Source organism: Rhinatrema bivittatum, chromosome 1, assembly GCF_901001135.1.
Source record: "Rhinatrema bivittatum chromosome 1, aRhiBiv1.1, whole genome shotgun sequence".
Lineage (NCBI taxonomy): Eukaryota > Metazoa > Chordata > Amphibia > Gymnophiona > Rhinatrematidae > Rhinatrema > Rhinatrema bivittatum.
Window position 1 is genome coordinate 135187030 of NC_042615.1, and position 17782 is coordinate 135204811.

The 17782-nt window shown below is 45.3% G+C and overlaps 1 protein-coding gene across 2 annotated transcripts in view; it reads left to right on the top strand.

Annotated features, from left to right (window-relative positions):
* LONRF1 (LON peptidase N-terminal domain and ring finger 1) overlaps positions 1 to 17782 on the top strand; it is a 150776-nt gene that overhangs the window by 37659 nt on the left and 95335 nt on the right. For both annotated transcript variants that reach the window (XM_029587204.1, XM_029587202.1), the window contains one exon: positions 12113 to 12347. In XM_029587204.1, coding sequence (XP_029443064.1) covers positions 12113 to 12347 — 235 coding nt within the window. The remainder of the gene's footprint in view (positions 1 to 12112; positions 12348 to 17782) is intronic.

A 17782-nucleotide genomic window follows, 5' to 3' on the forward strand; every position in this document is an offset into this window, starting at 1 on the left:
TCTCTCTTGCAATATGAGGTTCAAACGCTACTCGAACAAAAAGCCATCTGAGCAGTACCAAAACACCAGATCAGCATTGGCTACTATTCCCCATACTTCCTCATCCCAAAGAGGTCAGGGGGACTTTGCCTCATTCTGGACCTATGTCCTCTCAACAAGCACATCTGGAAGGAAAAGTTCAAAATTACTTCACTCAAAACTAGTCCTTCCATTCATTCAACAGAATGACGGGATGTGCTCTCTGGATCTAAAGGATGCTTACATGCATATACAATACACCCCTCCTGTTGGCAGTCCTCTGCTTCCAGGTTGCCTCAACTCACTACCAGTACAAAGTTCTCCCCTTTTGGCCTTTCCTCAGCTCTGAGGGTTTTCACCAAGTGTTTGACTGTGGCAGTGGCTCATCTAAGGTGTTAAGGAGTCAAGATTTTTCCTGATCTGGATGACTGGTTAATAGTCTCCCCGGACCAGATTTTGTTACAGAACCACCTGGAAACAACCATCAAATGCCTCGAGTCTCTGGGATGCCTCACAAACTATGAGAAATTGGTACTCAAACTGACCCAGGTAATTCAGTTCATAGGAGCACAGGTAGACTCAGTTCAATCTTGAGCCTTCCTCAAACGCGACAAAATACAGAAAATTCAGTCTTGCACAGAATTACTTCCCAGACAGGACATCCAGTGCACCATCTACTTGTGCTTCTCTGACATCTGGCCTCGGCCATTCGTGTAGTATCTCACACCCACCTGCATATCAGACTACAATGAGCACTAAAATCTCAATGGACCCAGTATCTCGACCCTATGATAAAAAGGATAACACTCTTGAACTCCATGCGCAGGGACATTCAGTGGTGGCTGCAACCGGATGTACTGACTGGGGAGGGTCACCCCTGTGAGAGCTGATCCACACACTCTCTCACCACAGGCATATCCACCTAAGGTTGAGGTGTGCACCTTCTACAATACAGGACTCTGGGTCTCTGAACTCTGACGGAATAGTCCTACCAAATCAGCCTCCTAGAACTCAGAGCAATGAAATATGCTCTAAAATCTTTTGTTCACCTGCTCAGGGGGCCATAGCTTAAGGATCCACACAGCCAATCAGATGGCCATGTTCTATGTAAATAAGGAGGATTGGACTTCTGGCTCCTTTGCTGGGAGGCAGTCTGGATGTGGGAATGGACAGAGAAAAACTCTGTGACCCTGCGTGTGACATATTTGCCCGGGATAGCAAACACGTTAGTGAATTGTTTAAGCGGAGTGTTTCACTTCCATGGGTGATCCCTGAATCAGTTGATAGCAGACAAACTGTTCCAGAAATGGGGTCTCCCATGTTTGGACCTTTTCGCAATAGATGACAATCGGAAAGTCAGGGATTATTGCTCAATACGCCCAGCCACCTAGGAAGCATCAGGATGCCTTTCTTCTATCTTGGTCAACAGGTCTTCTGTATGCTTTCCCTCCAATACCCTTTGATCTCCAGGACAGTTCAAAAGTTCCTTCAATACAAGTCTTGAATGATCCTCATTGCTCCAGCGTGGCCAAGACAACATTGGGATGCATATCTAATTCTAAATATCCCCCCCACCCACTGCCTCAGTAACTTTTTTTTTTTTTTTTTTTCTTTTTACTGGCGCTTGAGACTCTCAAACAGTATGGCTAATTCAGCCTGCTTATCAACGGGAAAAAAGCAAGTTTGCTTACCGTAAACAGTGTTTTCTGTAGATAGCAGGATGAATTAGCTATGCACACCCTCCCTCCTCCCTGGACATGTCTGCTCTAACCTTCCCAGTCACGTCACTGCCATTTAGCTTTTCAATAGCTCTGAGGAGACTGACGTGTGCTATGCATAGGAAGAACTGTGCAGATGCAGCAGCATTTGAAGCTTTGCTTTCTGGGAGAAGTCCACGAGAGCACAGTTGACGTCACCCAAACAGCATGGCTTATTCACCCTGCTATCTATGGAAAACAGTTTACGGTACGCAAACTTGCTTTTCTCTTTTTTTTTTTGTTCTGGGCAGCCTGTAGCTAGGGATTCCCCATGTGAGGACTGCTATCCTGCTTGTCCTTGGAGAAAGAGCTGCTTACCTGTAACTGGGTTTTGTGAGACTGTCATCTTGCTGTCCTCAAAAAACACCTCCCACCTCCCGTTAAAGGTTTTCTCCAAGTCTAAGCTAAATTATAAATTAAAGGGGTCCCTGCATAGATGTGTTGTAGTACAACAAATTTTCTAGAAATGTTTTTTTTTTTTAAATCAGATTTCGATGCCGGGCTCCATCTGTCAGCTCTGTCCCTTTGGGGAAACCCCAAAGGCTGCTTGAAGTACAGTACATTTGTATTGTTTCAGGTGGATTTTGGGGGGAGGTACATGTTGCAGTTGTGATACGGGGTAGGAGGGGACCTGGAGAACATGTGGAATTCTCCATTTTCAGGTGAGAGGGCATAGGCCAAGGACCGTGCAACTTAATTCTTTTTGGGGGGTTGTGAGAGGGGAGGCTGGGATAGATTTATTTATTTAACATTTTTCTATACCGACCTTCAAGGAAGAATACCATATCAGGTCGGTTTACATCGAACAGGGGATAGATACATATAACCAGAGGAACAACTTTTTATAATCAGAGGAAGCAAAAAAGTAAGGAAGTAGAAAAGTAAAAAGTTACATTAAAACAAGGATCATGAACTTGGAAGCTGATTCAGCTGGAAGAAGAAAGGTCTTAAGAGAGTATTAATTAAATTAAATACAGTGATAAAACACTGTGCCCTGCTATGCTCCTTTTTTTTTTTTTTAATACTTATTTTGGGGGAGCAGGCTTGCTGTCCAGAGGGTTTCTTTTTCTTTAACCAACTATGCTGAATATAGCCAGTTAGGTAGGTGTACCAATAATTTGAATCTAACTTTAGAATTGCTCTAAGGCAGTCCTAAAACTTATCTGGGTGACTTCTATAACTTGATGTTGAATACTGCCATTATCTGGTTAACTTTGCTCTGCCCAGGACCTCCCCAACTTGTCTGACTTATGACTTGCATGGATAACTTGGGGGCAGTTAAGCAGACAGGAAACTTTAAAACCTTGGGATTTATCTGTCAGCTAAAGTGGACAAGCTCCTTTGAATTTGGACCTTGCTCTTTCCATGGACAGCTGGTTGTGAGAGGGATTTGAGACCTTTGCTAACTGGGTCTTGTCATTTTCATTATAAATTACTGTTTAATTGCTGGAATCCCCAGAGAAATGGAAGTATTTTAGTAGACCAGTTTCTGGGCTAACTGACAATCCATGGAGGCCGCTCCCCCTCAGATAACTTAACCAGCCGAGGTCCCTGTTTATGATGCAGTCACATAGGGTACTGTAGCTGCTTGCACCTGTGGCATGCACTAGAATCCTGTCCCTGGACAAGGTGAATCAGCACGCCTTAGACAGTCGTCCATCCCTTCTAACACCTGTATAGTAGCAATTTAATTTTTCCTCCAAGATGTAAATTTTAACTTTTAAACACAAACTCGTTAAGGAAACGTGATCTTTATTACTTGTAACTGATTTTTTATTGCCCCATTCAATGGGAATGATAATCATTTGGCTGGATGCATTGGATGCCATTATGACTATTGCTGTTGCACCAAAAAATCTTAAACTATCATCATTGGCTTAGCTTTATTCTGAAGGATTTGTAAAGGCAAGTAATCTAAATCTAAGATCAAAATCTTACAGTGTTATATTTAGATTTGGCTCATGCCTTTTCATTGGTAGCACAAGGTTAGTTACATTCAGGTACTGCAGGTATTTCCTTGTTCTTAGAGGACTTAAAAATCTGAGCCTTCCAAACCTAGCAACAGTAGAGCATTTACATGCGTAAGTGGATGTGCAGAAATTTTTATGCTACTATTTTATAAACTATGTAGTGGGAACAATAGTGTAGTTCTGCTCTGAAATTCTGTGCATATTTTTCAGTGCATACAAATATTTCCAATGGAAGAAAACATACATTATCTACCTGTTTTTTATGAAAGTATACATGTATGTTTTCTGTCAATAAGCAGACTGAATTAGCCATGACGTGGGTGTCATCTTATGGCACCGAACAGTCTTGTTGCTCCTAGCTGCTTAGAGCTTTTAGATCCACTGAGCATGTGCAGGAGTTCCTTCATGGGCATTGCATTATGAGCCACCTCTGTCATTTTTGTTCATCCCCAAGCATGGATGTGTACTCTGTATCTCCAGATATTTTTTGCTTTGAAATCTTTAAATCCTCTATTTTTTAATAAATTTCTTAAATGTTTACCTTTTTTAGTTGTGTTGCTGCCTCTACACCACCCACAACAGTACTTTTCAATGCTAACAGAAAAAAAAACCCCAAAAGGACTTTCTCTTCTACATGTCTGGCAAAAAGCAGCTTACAAGTGGATTGAAGACTTGAATTTTGTGGCAAGGTGTAATGTCCCTTACGGATGGGCACAAGCTATGTTGTTGATGCTTTAGAACCTGACCAAGATCAGCCAAACTCATATGCCTGTGGATGGATGTCCCTGTATTCAGTGTTCAGGCTGTCTAGGATTGCAGAGCTTCATAAATCTCTTCAGAGTCACAGGAGATCCTCTTCTGCCTTGCCAGGAAAAGTTAAGCAGGAGCTCCTCAAACTCCCCTCTCAGCCCAGGCTGAGGTGCAGGGTTGAGTAGTACAATCCGCCCTGCATCTAGAAAGAAGTGGAATTGCTCTCTGGGGCTGTCGGAGCCTGTGTCGAAGAAACACAAATCCTATAAGCATGGTACACCATCTGTACAAGGCATGTCTGCATGCACGATGCATCAAATCCCTTGGGGCATGGGACCTGCACTCCTTCTCATCTCAATGCATCAACATACCATTCCTGCAGTGCAGCAGTTTCACTACTGCATGATCCATCAATGCATAGTACAAGAATACACAGAATTGGTGCCCTTTTCAGACTAATAAACCCACTGCAGTTAGCGCTTGCCTCGACGAAACATTCCTGTTCCACACTGGCTTGGTCAATGCAGCTCAAGGGAGGCCCCTTGAATCTCTCAAAGCTATATTCTTCCACAGCTTCCAGGCATTGGACTCCATCAAAGCACAAGGCTCCTGGACTGGAGTCTTCCTGCTGCATTACCTACACAGCTATATGCCGATCACCCTCGCTTAAATGCAGAAGGAGATTTGTTGCATTTGTCCCCTCCAATTGCAAGAGCCCTCACTCCTTCAAGATTACTGTCTGAGAACTTCCTGTTGGAAACTCCAGAGCCAGTATGTCCATAGTACCACTCTCCTCCAATTAACTATCTACTGAAGCACAAGAACCTATTCTTGTCTCTGAAGAGGCTGTCCTACCATCTATATCAGGTCAGTGGACACATCAGTAACGCGCCCAGATTGCAAGTCTGGTAAGAAGTTTCTTTATTCCTTTTAACTAAGGAGACAGATGGAACTATCCAGTCTTTCCTCTCCAGCATTGCTGTGGTGATCCCTCCGATCAGTCCCAGTTTTGCCTAATAGGGCAAACACATCATCAGAACCCTTCCTATGGGGTTCTTCATTATCCCATTCGATTTGCAGTGGAGTCAAGTCTGTTAAAAGTGGTTAACCGAAGTGTTTCCTCTTAGGGACAACCTGGAGAACCTATATTTTGTCTTCTTCATCATTGGCAGTCCTGGATTTGTCAATAGGCACCCATTGTACCTGTGCCTAGGGTGGTAAGCATTTAGGGGCTGCAGGCTGGCTAAGATTTGCTGCCTTCCAGAGCTACTGAATCTCATTCAGCAGAGAGCGGTTTTTGTTGCCCTGTACCAGATCCTTACAGGAGATGGAGGTTAAAAGCACCACAGGTGCCTAGGAGTAGCAAAGTCCTAACCTGTCCCTGGTCATTGAGGTCCTAGATTAGTGAGCCCATGCCTTTAGGTTCAGAAGAAAGTTCTATAGGGTATACCTTTGACCTATTTCCAAATCCTCCTTACCATTCGGAGCCCCCAGAGAACCTTGCCTATTCAAAGTTTGTGGGGAAAAATGGGAAAGATACTTGGCACTTCTGTGCACAAGGATAAAGATCGCCCCCCCCCCCCCAAGCCAGAAGTCTCTTTGGTTTCCTCCAAATAGGGGATACCTCATCAGAATGAGTGGCTCTTCCAGTCCATGATATTCCAAATCTTTTAGATGAGAATGTGGTGTTCCTATGGCCAGGAGGCTAGATCTGAAGTATAGAACGGTCACCGGGATTTGGCATCATCCAATTACCTCATCAGTCCATTGTCATCGAGTCCACACTGAAAAAGGCAAAAGACAATTCATTCAAATTTGGCTCCAGAGAAACTATCACCCAAATCAAAGAACAGAATGTGGCAGTTCAGTCCCTCTTAATGGTTCCTGAGCAGCCTTCCTCTTCAAAATGTTTTGTATTTTTACAAAGTTTTTAGTGTTCATGACAAGATGAGAATTGGTTAAATGTTGGAGAATATGTAACCCTTGAAAAAGGCAATGGAAGTTCTCCGAACCATTGGCCAATGTCTGAATGCATGAGTAACTTATGAGTACAATGTGACTGTCGTTTGCACAAATAAGATAAGTAATATTATTGGTTTTAGATGTTCTATTTTTTTGGGATAGTAATAGCAAAAGTAGAGAAGCCTCATGCCAAAGTGCAAATGTAAACAAAGAAATGTGAGGAAATAATTTAAATCCAAAAGTACTATTTTTTTTTTTTTTTTTTGATGATCTGGTACAGTCATGAGATTTACAAATGTCAAGTTCAAAGTAACAGTTTCATGCTGAGATCACTGTATTGGTTATAGAATTCACCTTAGTGTCCCCCTTTAAGCATTAAAGTCCCCTGACATGGCCATGTTTCACCAGTCAGCTTCTTGGGGAGGGACCTCACTGTAAATGAAACAAAAAGACAAATCTTATTCTAAAAGTACAGAGAAAAACACAAATTATATAAACAGTGCAAATTTAAGAAGCTTTGAATATAATACAAAACAAAAAGATACATACCTAGAATACCGTGCAGAAGCTTATAGCCTGGTGATATACATAGCACAGTGATATACAAAACAGCTCCAGAATGAAATTCCTTTAATCCTCCAAAAACTGTGTGAAAAATCGCGTGACTAGGGGTAGCCAATAGGAATAGGTGAATCGATCCCTTTCTAAGAGCAGCTTAGATACTAGAGAGAGAAATAGAATAAAGTCAGGGAATTAAAAAAACGACACAAAGAATCAATTGACTTGGGAGCCCATCATAAGCATTTCAAACATTTCCCTTGCATTGTAGAATTACATAGACCCACTATAGAGCAGAATGTAAAGTCACATTAGAAATAAACAGAATGCAGTGAACTAATACCTAACAAGGATACCATAGACCTTCTTAGACATCAGGGATAGCAAGGAGTTCAAACAATGGAGCCCATAGACACATTGCTTAGGCTAGCCAATTAAAACCAAAATCCCTGTTGTAGAAAATCATCCATTGCATGGATCTACATAAATGCAAACCATTCAGTTTCTCAATTAAGTCCTGCTGGATGTAGTGAATGTAATTTGAAAATCCATTTTTGTTCTTTCTGTATGAGCATACGATCCCTATCCCCACCCCGGGGTCCAGGAGGAACCACATTAATGGCGCAAAAGCACAGATCTGCGATCAAATGATTCGTGCCAATGTGTAGTAAGGGGGGGTGGATTCTATGTCGCTGGATGGCACTATGGTTTTCAAAAATGAAGGTTTTCAAACAGCGGTATGTCTTCCTCATAAACAGTAGATCACAAGGGTATTGAATGAAATATGCCACCCATGTTGAATTACATTTAGGTGAAAACTGCAGTGTTTATATGGTGTTCAAAAGTAGTAAGAGTTGTGATAGATCATGTGCATGGCATTTACGACAAAGTTGATGACAGGTAGAAATCTGGGGTGAATTATCCTCTGTGTTGAAATCAAAGGATACAAGTATATCTCTTGAATTCCGGCCACAATAAAAGGCAGAATGTGGTAAATCTTCACAACAATTAAGAGGCGTAAGCACTGACTAATGGGAATGTATGGATTTGCAGATTTGACCAGCCAGTGATGAAAACGTGAGTACACATGTGAGACCTGACAAAGGTTCCTTTGGTTGTTGATGAATCAAGTCCCTATTAACATAGAGAGCACGTTTATATGCTGCTCCGGGGGTATCCTTTTTTATAGAATTGCTGTTTACAGATTTGGCTTGAACCATGAAATTCTGGCGGAAAGAACATGTACATCTAAGATGGAAGAACTGTCCTATAGATATACTGTCATGAAAAGAGTGTGGCTGGTGGCTGTCATATGATAGGAAGGTGTTTGTCCATGCTTTTTTTTTTTTTTTTTTTTTATATGGAGTCACCAATTTCTTATCCTGCATAATGATCAGAACATCCAAAAAGGATATTGGGAAATCACTGATAGTGAATTTTAAATTAGGTTTTAGACATTGAGCCAATCAATGAACATACATAGCTGGATTTTAGTACCTAGATCTTCTTTTTTTTTAATCTGGCTATGAATCTCTGCCATGTCACAATCAAAGGCCAGAATGCTGATGTGTAAATAGAACCCTCAAATTCGGCCACGTACAGACAAGCAGTCTCAGGGGCCATTGTGGCCCCCATTGCTGTACCTTTAGTCTGAAGAAAAACTATTGTCAAATTTGAAGTAATTCTTGGTCAGAGCTAAACAAGTGAGAGTAAGCAAAATCAGTTGGAACCCGGATAGGGGGTGGCAGTTGATCTAGGGCATGTCTTACTGTGGCTAGGGCTTGGTGTTGGGGAATATTTGAATAGAGAGCTTCAGTACCTAAGCTCACTAGTAGGACACGATCTGGTGGGAAATGCAGGGATTCTATGGATGCAATAAAGTGGCTAAAGTCCCGCACATAGATCTAATCAAAGGTACCACAAGTTTTAAAAAGTGGTCCACAAATTTGGATAATGGCTCTAATACAGAGCCCTTACTAGAGATAATGGGACATCCAGGAGGATTAAAAGGAACTTGTGTACCTTTCGAAGGTCATAGTATACTGGAATTGGGCTGACAACTTTACAGAAGAGAGCGGTTAGAGCAGAACTCCATGCAGCCACACTAACCGAATACCTTAAAGTAACATTGCATTCCGAGAGGCTTATGGATACTTAAAGAACCTCTCTGGTCTACTGGTAATTCATCATTCATAGAATACTGGAACAAGATTTTAAATAAATGCTCCCAAGACCTAATGATTCTGATTGAGACTACCAAGCAGGTCTCTCAGGATTTTCAGGAAAAGTATCAGCCCAGCTGGAACTTGGATACTACGATATTTGATAACCAGTTATCTGATTTCAAACAGAATCTTGACAAATTGTTGCAGGAAATACTCCAGCTCTTGGGATAGGAAGTACATCTTCAGGAAATCTCCGCCTCCCACATTGCGGGAAAAGACAATGTAAGAGCCAATTTTTTTTTTCAGCAGACAGTCTGGATCTAGGAGAATGGGACTTGTCAGTTTCAGTTCATAGTGGGCCACTGGGGGCCTACTGTTTATAGACTTGCTGGTGACATCGCACAATGCAAACATTCCTCCCCTTTTTCAGTCACTGGATATCTGAAGTCCTTGGGTATCGACACTCTTGAGCAGAGGTGGCCAGAAGACCAGATTCGGCATGCTTTTTCCCTTCCCCCATGTTGGACAGTGATCTGGAAGACTGAAGGACGTACGGGATTGGTAGTTCCAGATTGGCCCAGGAGGCTATGGTATGCAGATTTGCAGAGGCTCCTGGCGGACTCTCTTCCTGTTTACCAGTCTACAGGGACTTGCTATGACTGGACCTGTTCTTCGTGTAGATCTTCGGTATGGTCCTTGAAAGGGCTTGGTTGCTGAAGCATGAATTTTCCACTGCTGTGATTTCCACTTCTTCTTTAAATTACATTCGGCTTGGTGTGAGGAATGAGGCATGCTTCTTTGTTAAGATCCTGCTCATTTTGGAATTCTCCCAGAATGGTTCATGTAAAGGCTTGGCCCATAAATTCTTGAAGGTGCAGGTGGCAGCTCTTGCCTGTTTTCAAGGGTCAGGTGAATGGCAGACCCTTGTCAGCCCATACAAATGTGGCCTGGTTTTGTAGGGGGGGAGGCTTGTTCATCCTCCCTTGCAGTTGCTGGTGCCCTCATGGAGCCTTAATCTGGGTCTAGAATTTTGGCAGATTTCCACTTTTCGGCCACTGCGTAGATTCTCCTTCAGGTTAAATTCTTGAAGACTGTTTCTCGTGGTGAATGGTTCCATGCTTCATGTCTGAGCTGTGGGCTCTTTCTTGCCAGGATCCATTCCTGTGGGTGACTCCAGGGGCAGTCCAGCTTCAGACTGTTCCATCCTTTTTTGCCGAAAATGGCCTCTCTTCATTTCAACCAATCAATTTCCCTGCCAAGCTGGACAGGAAGAGAGATGTGGATGAATAGTCTGTTGTAGACCTTGGAAGTTTAGAGGCATCTGATGTGGTATTGGAGGTTATTAAAACCTCTCAGGAAGGCTAACCGCCTCTTTGTTCTCCACAGTGGAGGTAAACAGGGTGAGTCGGCATTGTAGGTTACCTTAGCCCATTTGGGTTAAGGAGGTTATCACAGCTGCTTATGTGGATACTGAGTTACCGTTGCCTAGACAGGTTAGGGCTCCTTCCACTAGAGCTCAGGTTGTGTCATGGGTGGATATTAGATTGTCTCCCATCAAGATTTGTCAAGCTGCGACATGTTCCTCCTTACACACACTTTTTCCAGGTATTACTGGCTGGATGTGCAGACCCAGGAAGACGCAGCCTCTGTTCGTGCGATGTGGGATGGACAGCAGGCAGCCTCCTGCCCTGTTCGAGAGTAGCTTTGGTACATCCCACTGGTCGTGGATTAACCTGTCTGAATGCTGAGAATTGAGAAATTACTACTTACCTGACTTCCTTTTCTCTAGTGAAGACAGGTTAATCCACCTTACTGCCCTTAGCTTCTGGTTTGTGGTTCTATTATCCTCCTGAGTGGCTGCGTTCCAGAGTGTTAGTTTCAGATTAGTGATGCTACACTTTGGCTGAGCTTGGTGTTTCCTGTTGACTGAGTGCTTGAGTAGTTGTCTATTGAGTTATAATCAAGTGTTTGTCCACAATTGGGTTTTGCAGAGAATACTGGCAGGCTGATGGCAGTACATTGGTATAAATGCCGTGATGTCAGCTTTGCTCCGTCTCTATCTGCTGGTAGAGGTGCATAACCCAAGTAAATAGTTTCTCATTGATCATTGCACCCTTACATGGAAATCCAATGCAAATGAGGGCATTAGCTAATCCCTCCCAATGCAGAAAGCTGGGCTGGAAATTTTAAATCCTGGTCAGAGATGGCGTAAACTTTACAACGCTAGGAAAAAGTCAGAATGTCACCACACCTCCTGTGCCCCATAAAGCTTCAATTTCCACCCAAGCAGCACCCAGCAGAATCCCCTTCAGACCACGTCTCCTCCATGTAGCCCAATCCTTTCGCTTTTCCTCTGTCAGCTGTATGTTCCCGGGTTTCTCAGAAACCCATAATCCATTCTTCTCGCACCCTCCTTTGTTCAGCGGCAGAGGACACCAGCAGGAACCCCTCTCCCAGCTCTTTGGAAGTTGCAGAAGCTGACAGTGGGACCCTTTTCCATCTTCCTTTCATTTGCTTCTTCCTGCAGTCCTCCCCTACCTCTAAGGCTCCCTCCTTACCTCTGCCTCTTTTTAGCCTCCTGCCCCCTATCCTACCGCACGAGTTAAAATGTGCATTTAGCCTATGTTGAATGCACATTTTCCCACTGTGAGCTTTATTTATTTATTTTTTTAAACTCCCAATACATTAGCATATCAACTTACTGCATCGGAGTAAAAAAAGTAATGTGTTAAATGTGTGCCGAAATCCAGACCACAGCTTCTTAACACACAGATTATTGCATCAGTCTTAGTTTGTACCTCAGGCAGTGAAAGGTGAAGTTACTTCTCAAAGCTTACACAGTTAGGACATTTTGTATCTTTTTTTTTTTTTTTTTTTTTTCTTTGTGGTTTTTACAAATTTTTTAAAGTAAGACATTTGTTTTGTTTTGTAGAATTCTGAGGTGCCAAAAGCTAGTAAACGAACTGTGATAAGAGATCTGGATCAAGCAGAGTATATACAGGAACTGAACTTGGTTGAAAAACATGCCAAAGAAGATGGTTTAAAAAGGGTTTCTTCTGAACCTTTGTTGTCTGGTCAAGAGAGGGGGGCCCTGCTGAAACGGAAGCTATCTATATCTGACCAGGACTTAGTCATGTGTGATGACAGGACCAAACACAAAAAACAAGGTGAGTGGGGTTGGGACCTCCCATCCTGTCAATCAACTGTGAATTCCTGCTAAAACTCTCTGCTAAAAAAAACAACCTAGTTTCAACTTGTACAAAATACTATTTTAAGATTTCTTAGCATTTAGATAGGTGCATCTACCCCAATGGGTTATGCACCTCTACCAGCGGAAATGGAGTAAAGCTGCTGTCATGGTATATATATACCCCTGCACTGACATTTGCATACCAGTATTCTCAGTCCTCCAGCATGTGGTGGATGTGCATATCCCTAATGGGGATTAAGGTTTTTTTTGTTTTTTGGGGTTTTTTTGTAGAAGGAGAAAAGTTTATTACCCTGCTCTCCTGTGTGATGCCTTATAGTCCTTCCCTCAGTCGAGTTTCCTGAGGTGTGATATCTTTGGATCTCTCCCTCCGATGAATGCCTTAGTCTGGTAGCTGGTTTCTGCTAGCATGGGCTTAACTTAAACTGAAAGGCAAGTGGGTGCAGGAAGCATAGCGCGGTAGTGAAGTTCTATGCCCTCTCCTCCCACAGCTGGAGACACTCTGTACTCAGCCGGGATGGACTGAGCTCAGATAAAGAGTAATTTAAAAAAAAAAAATGTAAGAGATAATTTTAGGAATTCCTCTCCCCTCTGGTCTCTATGCTCGGTGAGCCGATCTGATGTCCATTCCTGCCTCTGGGGGATCTTGGGGACTCAAGCAGCTTGGGTTGAGCAGCCTTCTGGGCTAGGCCCTGCTCTCAGGCTTGCATTGTTCACCGTGTGGTAAGCTATGGCAGCATTTGCATGGTTTTTTTTTTTTCAATTCATAAGGCTGCCCTCTTCAGGTAAGTTGGTTCGTGCCAGGCTGACTGTGCGTCTAGCTGTGCATCTACCTGGGCACTCAGTTGTGCGTGTAGGGGCGCCTAGGTGGACGCACAGTGTGTGCTTAAGGGTGCCTAGGGAGGCACTCAAGTTCCATATGTATGGTGATCGAACGAGTGAGCGCTCAGTTTGTGTGTCTACCTGAATAGAGAATTAGGCGCCTAATTTTTTTTCAAGCGCCTATTATGAGATGAGTTACCAGCTCTGATTTCCCAGATATTGAAGATGCTGGGGGTACCGGGGGCTGATTCCTTATCTGAGCCAAAGAAAAATCCCATTTCCTAGCGTGTAGCAGATGGACTCAAAACAAATGGGTATAGTGTGCTCGTGCTAGCAGTTGGAGACGGATCTGACGTCAGCATGGGTACATATACCCCCACAGGAAGTGCCGCAAATCAGTAATTTCCGTCTCCAAAGCAGTTTGGAGCTATCTCTCGCTTGCTGAGCGTGTTTCCAAATTCTTAACGACTAAATTCCTAGAAGAAACCTTTTGAAGTCAAGCCCCGCACTCCTGCGGTGATACCTGGCAGTCACTCACCCAGTTGAGTTTCCCGAGCTGACTTCCGTGGTCCCTCGGAGGTAAGAGCCTCTGTCCGGTGGCCTGTTCGCGGCAGGGACCTAGCCCTCGAGTGAGAAGAGCTCGGGCGCGGCTTGGCCCCCGAGCGAGACGAGTTCGGGAGCGGCCTGGAGGCAGCCTCTGTCCCGGCTTGGACTTGGCCCCCGAGCGAGACGAGTTCGGGAGCGGCCTAGAGGTAGCGGGCGCACTTCCTTATGCGCGGCGGTTGAAGGTACTCTCCCCCGCAGCCGGAGACCGGCCGGGTTGCAGCCGGGAAGCGCCGAAAACAAGGTAAGGCATATATCTTTACTTGGTCTCCGAGGAAGTGTGGATGCGCTGGGCCTGCCTACGAGGCAGCACGCCAAGGAGGTCGCCATTTTTGCCTGCCTAGTCATCTTCAAGCCGATGAGCGCACGTCGCTAAGCTAGGCGCACGTTGATAGGACGCCTGTGGATAGGCGCACGTTGATAGGACGCCTGTGGATAGGCGCACGTTGATAGGACGCCCGTGGATAGGCGCACGTGGACGCCCGTGGATAGGCGCATGTTGTTACGCGCACTTGTTAAGCACACATCATTGGGCGATACCGAATTTCAGGCGAATGGAGCATAAGAGAGCCCATGCGGCCGCAAAGCCGGCACCTCCAGAATCTGGCATGAAAGCTCTAAGCCTCTGCTCAGCATGCAACCTCAGAGCCACACAGAGCGAGGAAGCAGACTCACTATGTGCCCAATGTGAGGAGGCCATGGGAGTCCCAGGACAGGACCGGCCCCAGCCCAGCGGTTCCTCAGGGAGCACACCGGACTTAGCGGGCCACGGCGAGCAACCAGGGAACCCGAGAGACCTGGTGCCCCTACGGCCAGATCCGGCTTCGCTTTCCTGGGTGGAATTATTCAAAGGGATTCACGCCTTTGTCCAGATGCAGTCTGTTCCTCGAATGGGTCTTTCCGTCCTAGTTGATCCGGTCCCTGGACCCTCGAGACCTAGGCGCAGCCACTCACCACCCGACAGCCCCGCTTATGGGGATTCGGATTGCTCCCAGGACAGTGAGGAGCCCCCCGAGGAGGGTGAACTTCCCTCTGAGAGAGAGCCATATCGGACCATGAGGCGCTTCTTTCAGAAAGAGGATCTTTCAGGCCTGGTCTCGCAATGCCTATCGGATCTGGCCATTCCGGGCCAGGATATCCCAGGGGGCCCTAAAATGAACCCCCTGTTAGAGGGCCTGCGCCAACCGGCTCACCATTTTCCCCTCCTAAAGGCAACACCATTGCCAAACACCCAGATGTCTCACGTTTCCTGAAAGGAGTCAAACACATTCGCCCGCCACTGAAGTGGCCAGTGCCCTTGTGGAATCTCAACCTAGTATTGGAATTTTTGGCGGGATCAGCCTTCAGGCCCCTTCGAGGCCTGTCCTCCGTTTGTTAACCTTGAAGATGGTGTTCTTGCTGGCTGTGTGTTCCGCACGCCGCATCTCAGAGCTACAAGCACTATCCTGTCGTGATCCATTTCTCAGAATCACTCCAGAGGCTATCCATCTTCGCACAGTGCCATCCTTTTTTACCCAAGGTGGTCTCACACTTTCACCTCAACCAAACCATATCCTTGCCTACCACGGAAGGTTTGAAGAAGTCGGAGGAAGGTCGAATGCTACGCCATCTCAACATCTGCAGACTGCTGTCCAGATACCTGGAAATGTCAGAAGCAGTACGAAAGACGGACCACCTGTTCGTCCTGCACAGCGGGAAGAAGCAAGGGGAAGCGGCCTCACGGCCAACCATCACCCGCTGGATTAAAGAAGTTATCAAGGCAGCCTACGTGGAGGCGGGAAAACCACCGCCTCTACAGGTCAAGGCTCATTCTACCAGAGCACAATCGGCCTCTTGGGCAGAAGCTAAGCTGCTGTCGCCTGCAGAGATATGTAAAGCGGCGACGTAGTCCTCCCTCCATACCTTCTCCAGATTCTACCGTCTGGACGTCCAGGCCAGGAAGGACACAGCATTTGCGAGGGCAATCCTAAACGGTCCTCGGGCAGCCTCCCACCCAGTCCGGGAGTAGCTTTTGTACATCCCACTTGTTTTGAGTCCATCTGCTACACGCTAGGAAATGTAGAGATTACTTACCTGATAATCTCGTTTTCCTTAGTGTATGCAGATGGACTCAGCATCCCGCCCGGCTGCCGGCATACATGGGGATTCACCGACTCACGGTAAGCCATGTTTTCTTATAATAGGCCATCCACCCTGCCGGGTGTCGACGCCTTCCGGTTGTGATCACTGGCGGTCTCCAGCTACTATCAATCGGTCAGGGTAATCCTGTTCATTTAATTGATCGGTCAGCTACAGCTTTTGCAAGGAAGATTACTGATTTGCAGCACTTCCTGTGGGGTATATGTACCCGTGCTGACGTCAGATCAGTCTCCAACTGCTAGCACGAGCACACTATACCCATTTGTTTTGAGTCCATCTGCTACACTAAGGAAAACGAGATTATCAGGTAAGTAATCTCTACATTTTGATTTCTTTGCATAAAGCCTCTTGTTTCTTCCCTATTATGGAATCTATTCAAGAATTGATTGATCTTGAATGGGGCACTCTGAAATCTAATTTTAAAGGGGGACGATCCTTGGAAGGGCTGTACCCCCCTTGGATCCGGCTGTGATAGAGCAATTGCACTTTCCGAAAGTGGATGCTTTTGTGTGCCATCACCAAGCTGACTATCTCCGTAGAAGGGGGAGCAGCATTGAAGGATGCACAAGATAGAAGAATTGAGGCAAGCCTTTGAAGCGATGGCAATGAAGTTGCAGTTAGCTTCTTATTGCTCCCCGGTGGCTCGCTTTGTTTACTTCTTTCTCAGGAAACCGATGAATCTGGTGTGAATTCCAGGGCAGTGATGGAACCAGCAGCTGCCTTTTTGGCAGCTGTAGGCTGCGATCTGGTACGCACTTCAGCCAGAGAGGTGGCTTTGGTAATAGCGGCTAGGCATCAGCTATGGCTCAGAAACTGGTCAGCTGATATGATTTCAAAGTCTAATCTTATGAAATTGCCCTTTAAAGGATCACTTTTGTTTGGGGTGAGCTGGAAAAAATGGCCAAGAAGTCCTAGTTTCCTTGGTTGTCGGAGGATAAGAATCAAACATTGCGCTCTTTCAGCATGAGAGGTCGTGCTAGGGGTTTCGGGTGCTTTCGACCCTACAGAGGAGTGGCTTCTCAGAGGACTCTGCCTTTGGATAGGTATCAGTCCCTTCATCCCAGGCAGCCCAGAAGGGACGTAGGCTCAGATAGTAGTGCCCCTCCAAGCCTTTTAATGAAAGTGTGCTGACCCACCCCTAGGAACAGGGTGGGGGGGTGGGGTGGGGGGGGGGGGAGGGTCGCCTGTCCTTTTTTTTTTTTTTTTTTTTTTGTCAGAAGTGAGTCGAAATCACATTAGACCAATGGGTTCTGGAGGGTGATGATAGATGGCTAATCTCTGGAGTTTCTCAGTGTCCCTCAAGATGTTTTCATGATGTCTCTCTGCAGAAGAGGCAAGCAATGGAGTATTCGTTATCAAGGCTTCTCAGCCTGTTGGCTGTAGTCCCAGTACCCATGTCACAAAATATGGGCCGATATTCCATGTATTTCATTGTGCCCAAGAAGGAGGGCTCCTTTTGCCCCATTCTAGATCTCAAGGCACTCAAGGGTAACACATTTTCGCAGGGAAACCTTAACGTTCAGTGATAATGGCAGTACAGTTGGGAGTTTCTGACGTCTCTGCATTTGTCAGAGGCATACCTGCATATTCCCATCCATCTGCAGCATAAACAGTTTCTGCATTTTGCTGTTTTGGGGTGACATCAGTTTTAAGTGCTGCCTTTTGGGCTGGCCACTGCACCCAGAACCTTTTCCAAGTTATGGTGGTGGTTGTGTCAGGTTTGAGAGAGGTTGGCATTCTAGTTCAGCTTAGATGATTGGTTGATTTGGGACAAGAGTCAGGAAGAGAGCCTTCAGGTATCATGCAAGGTGATGTCCTTGCTACAGGAAC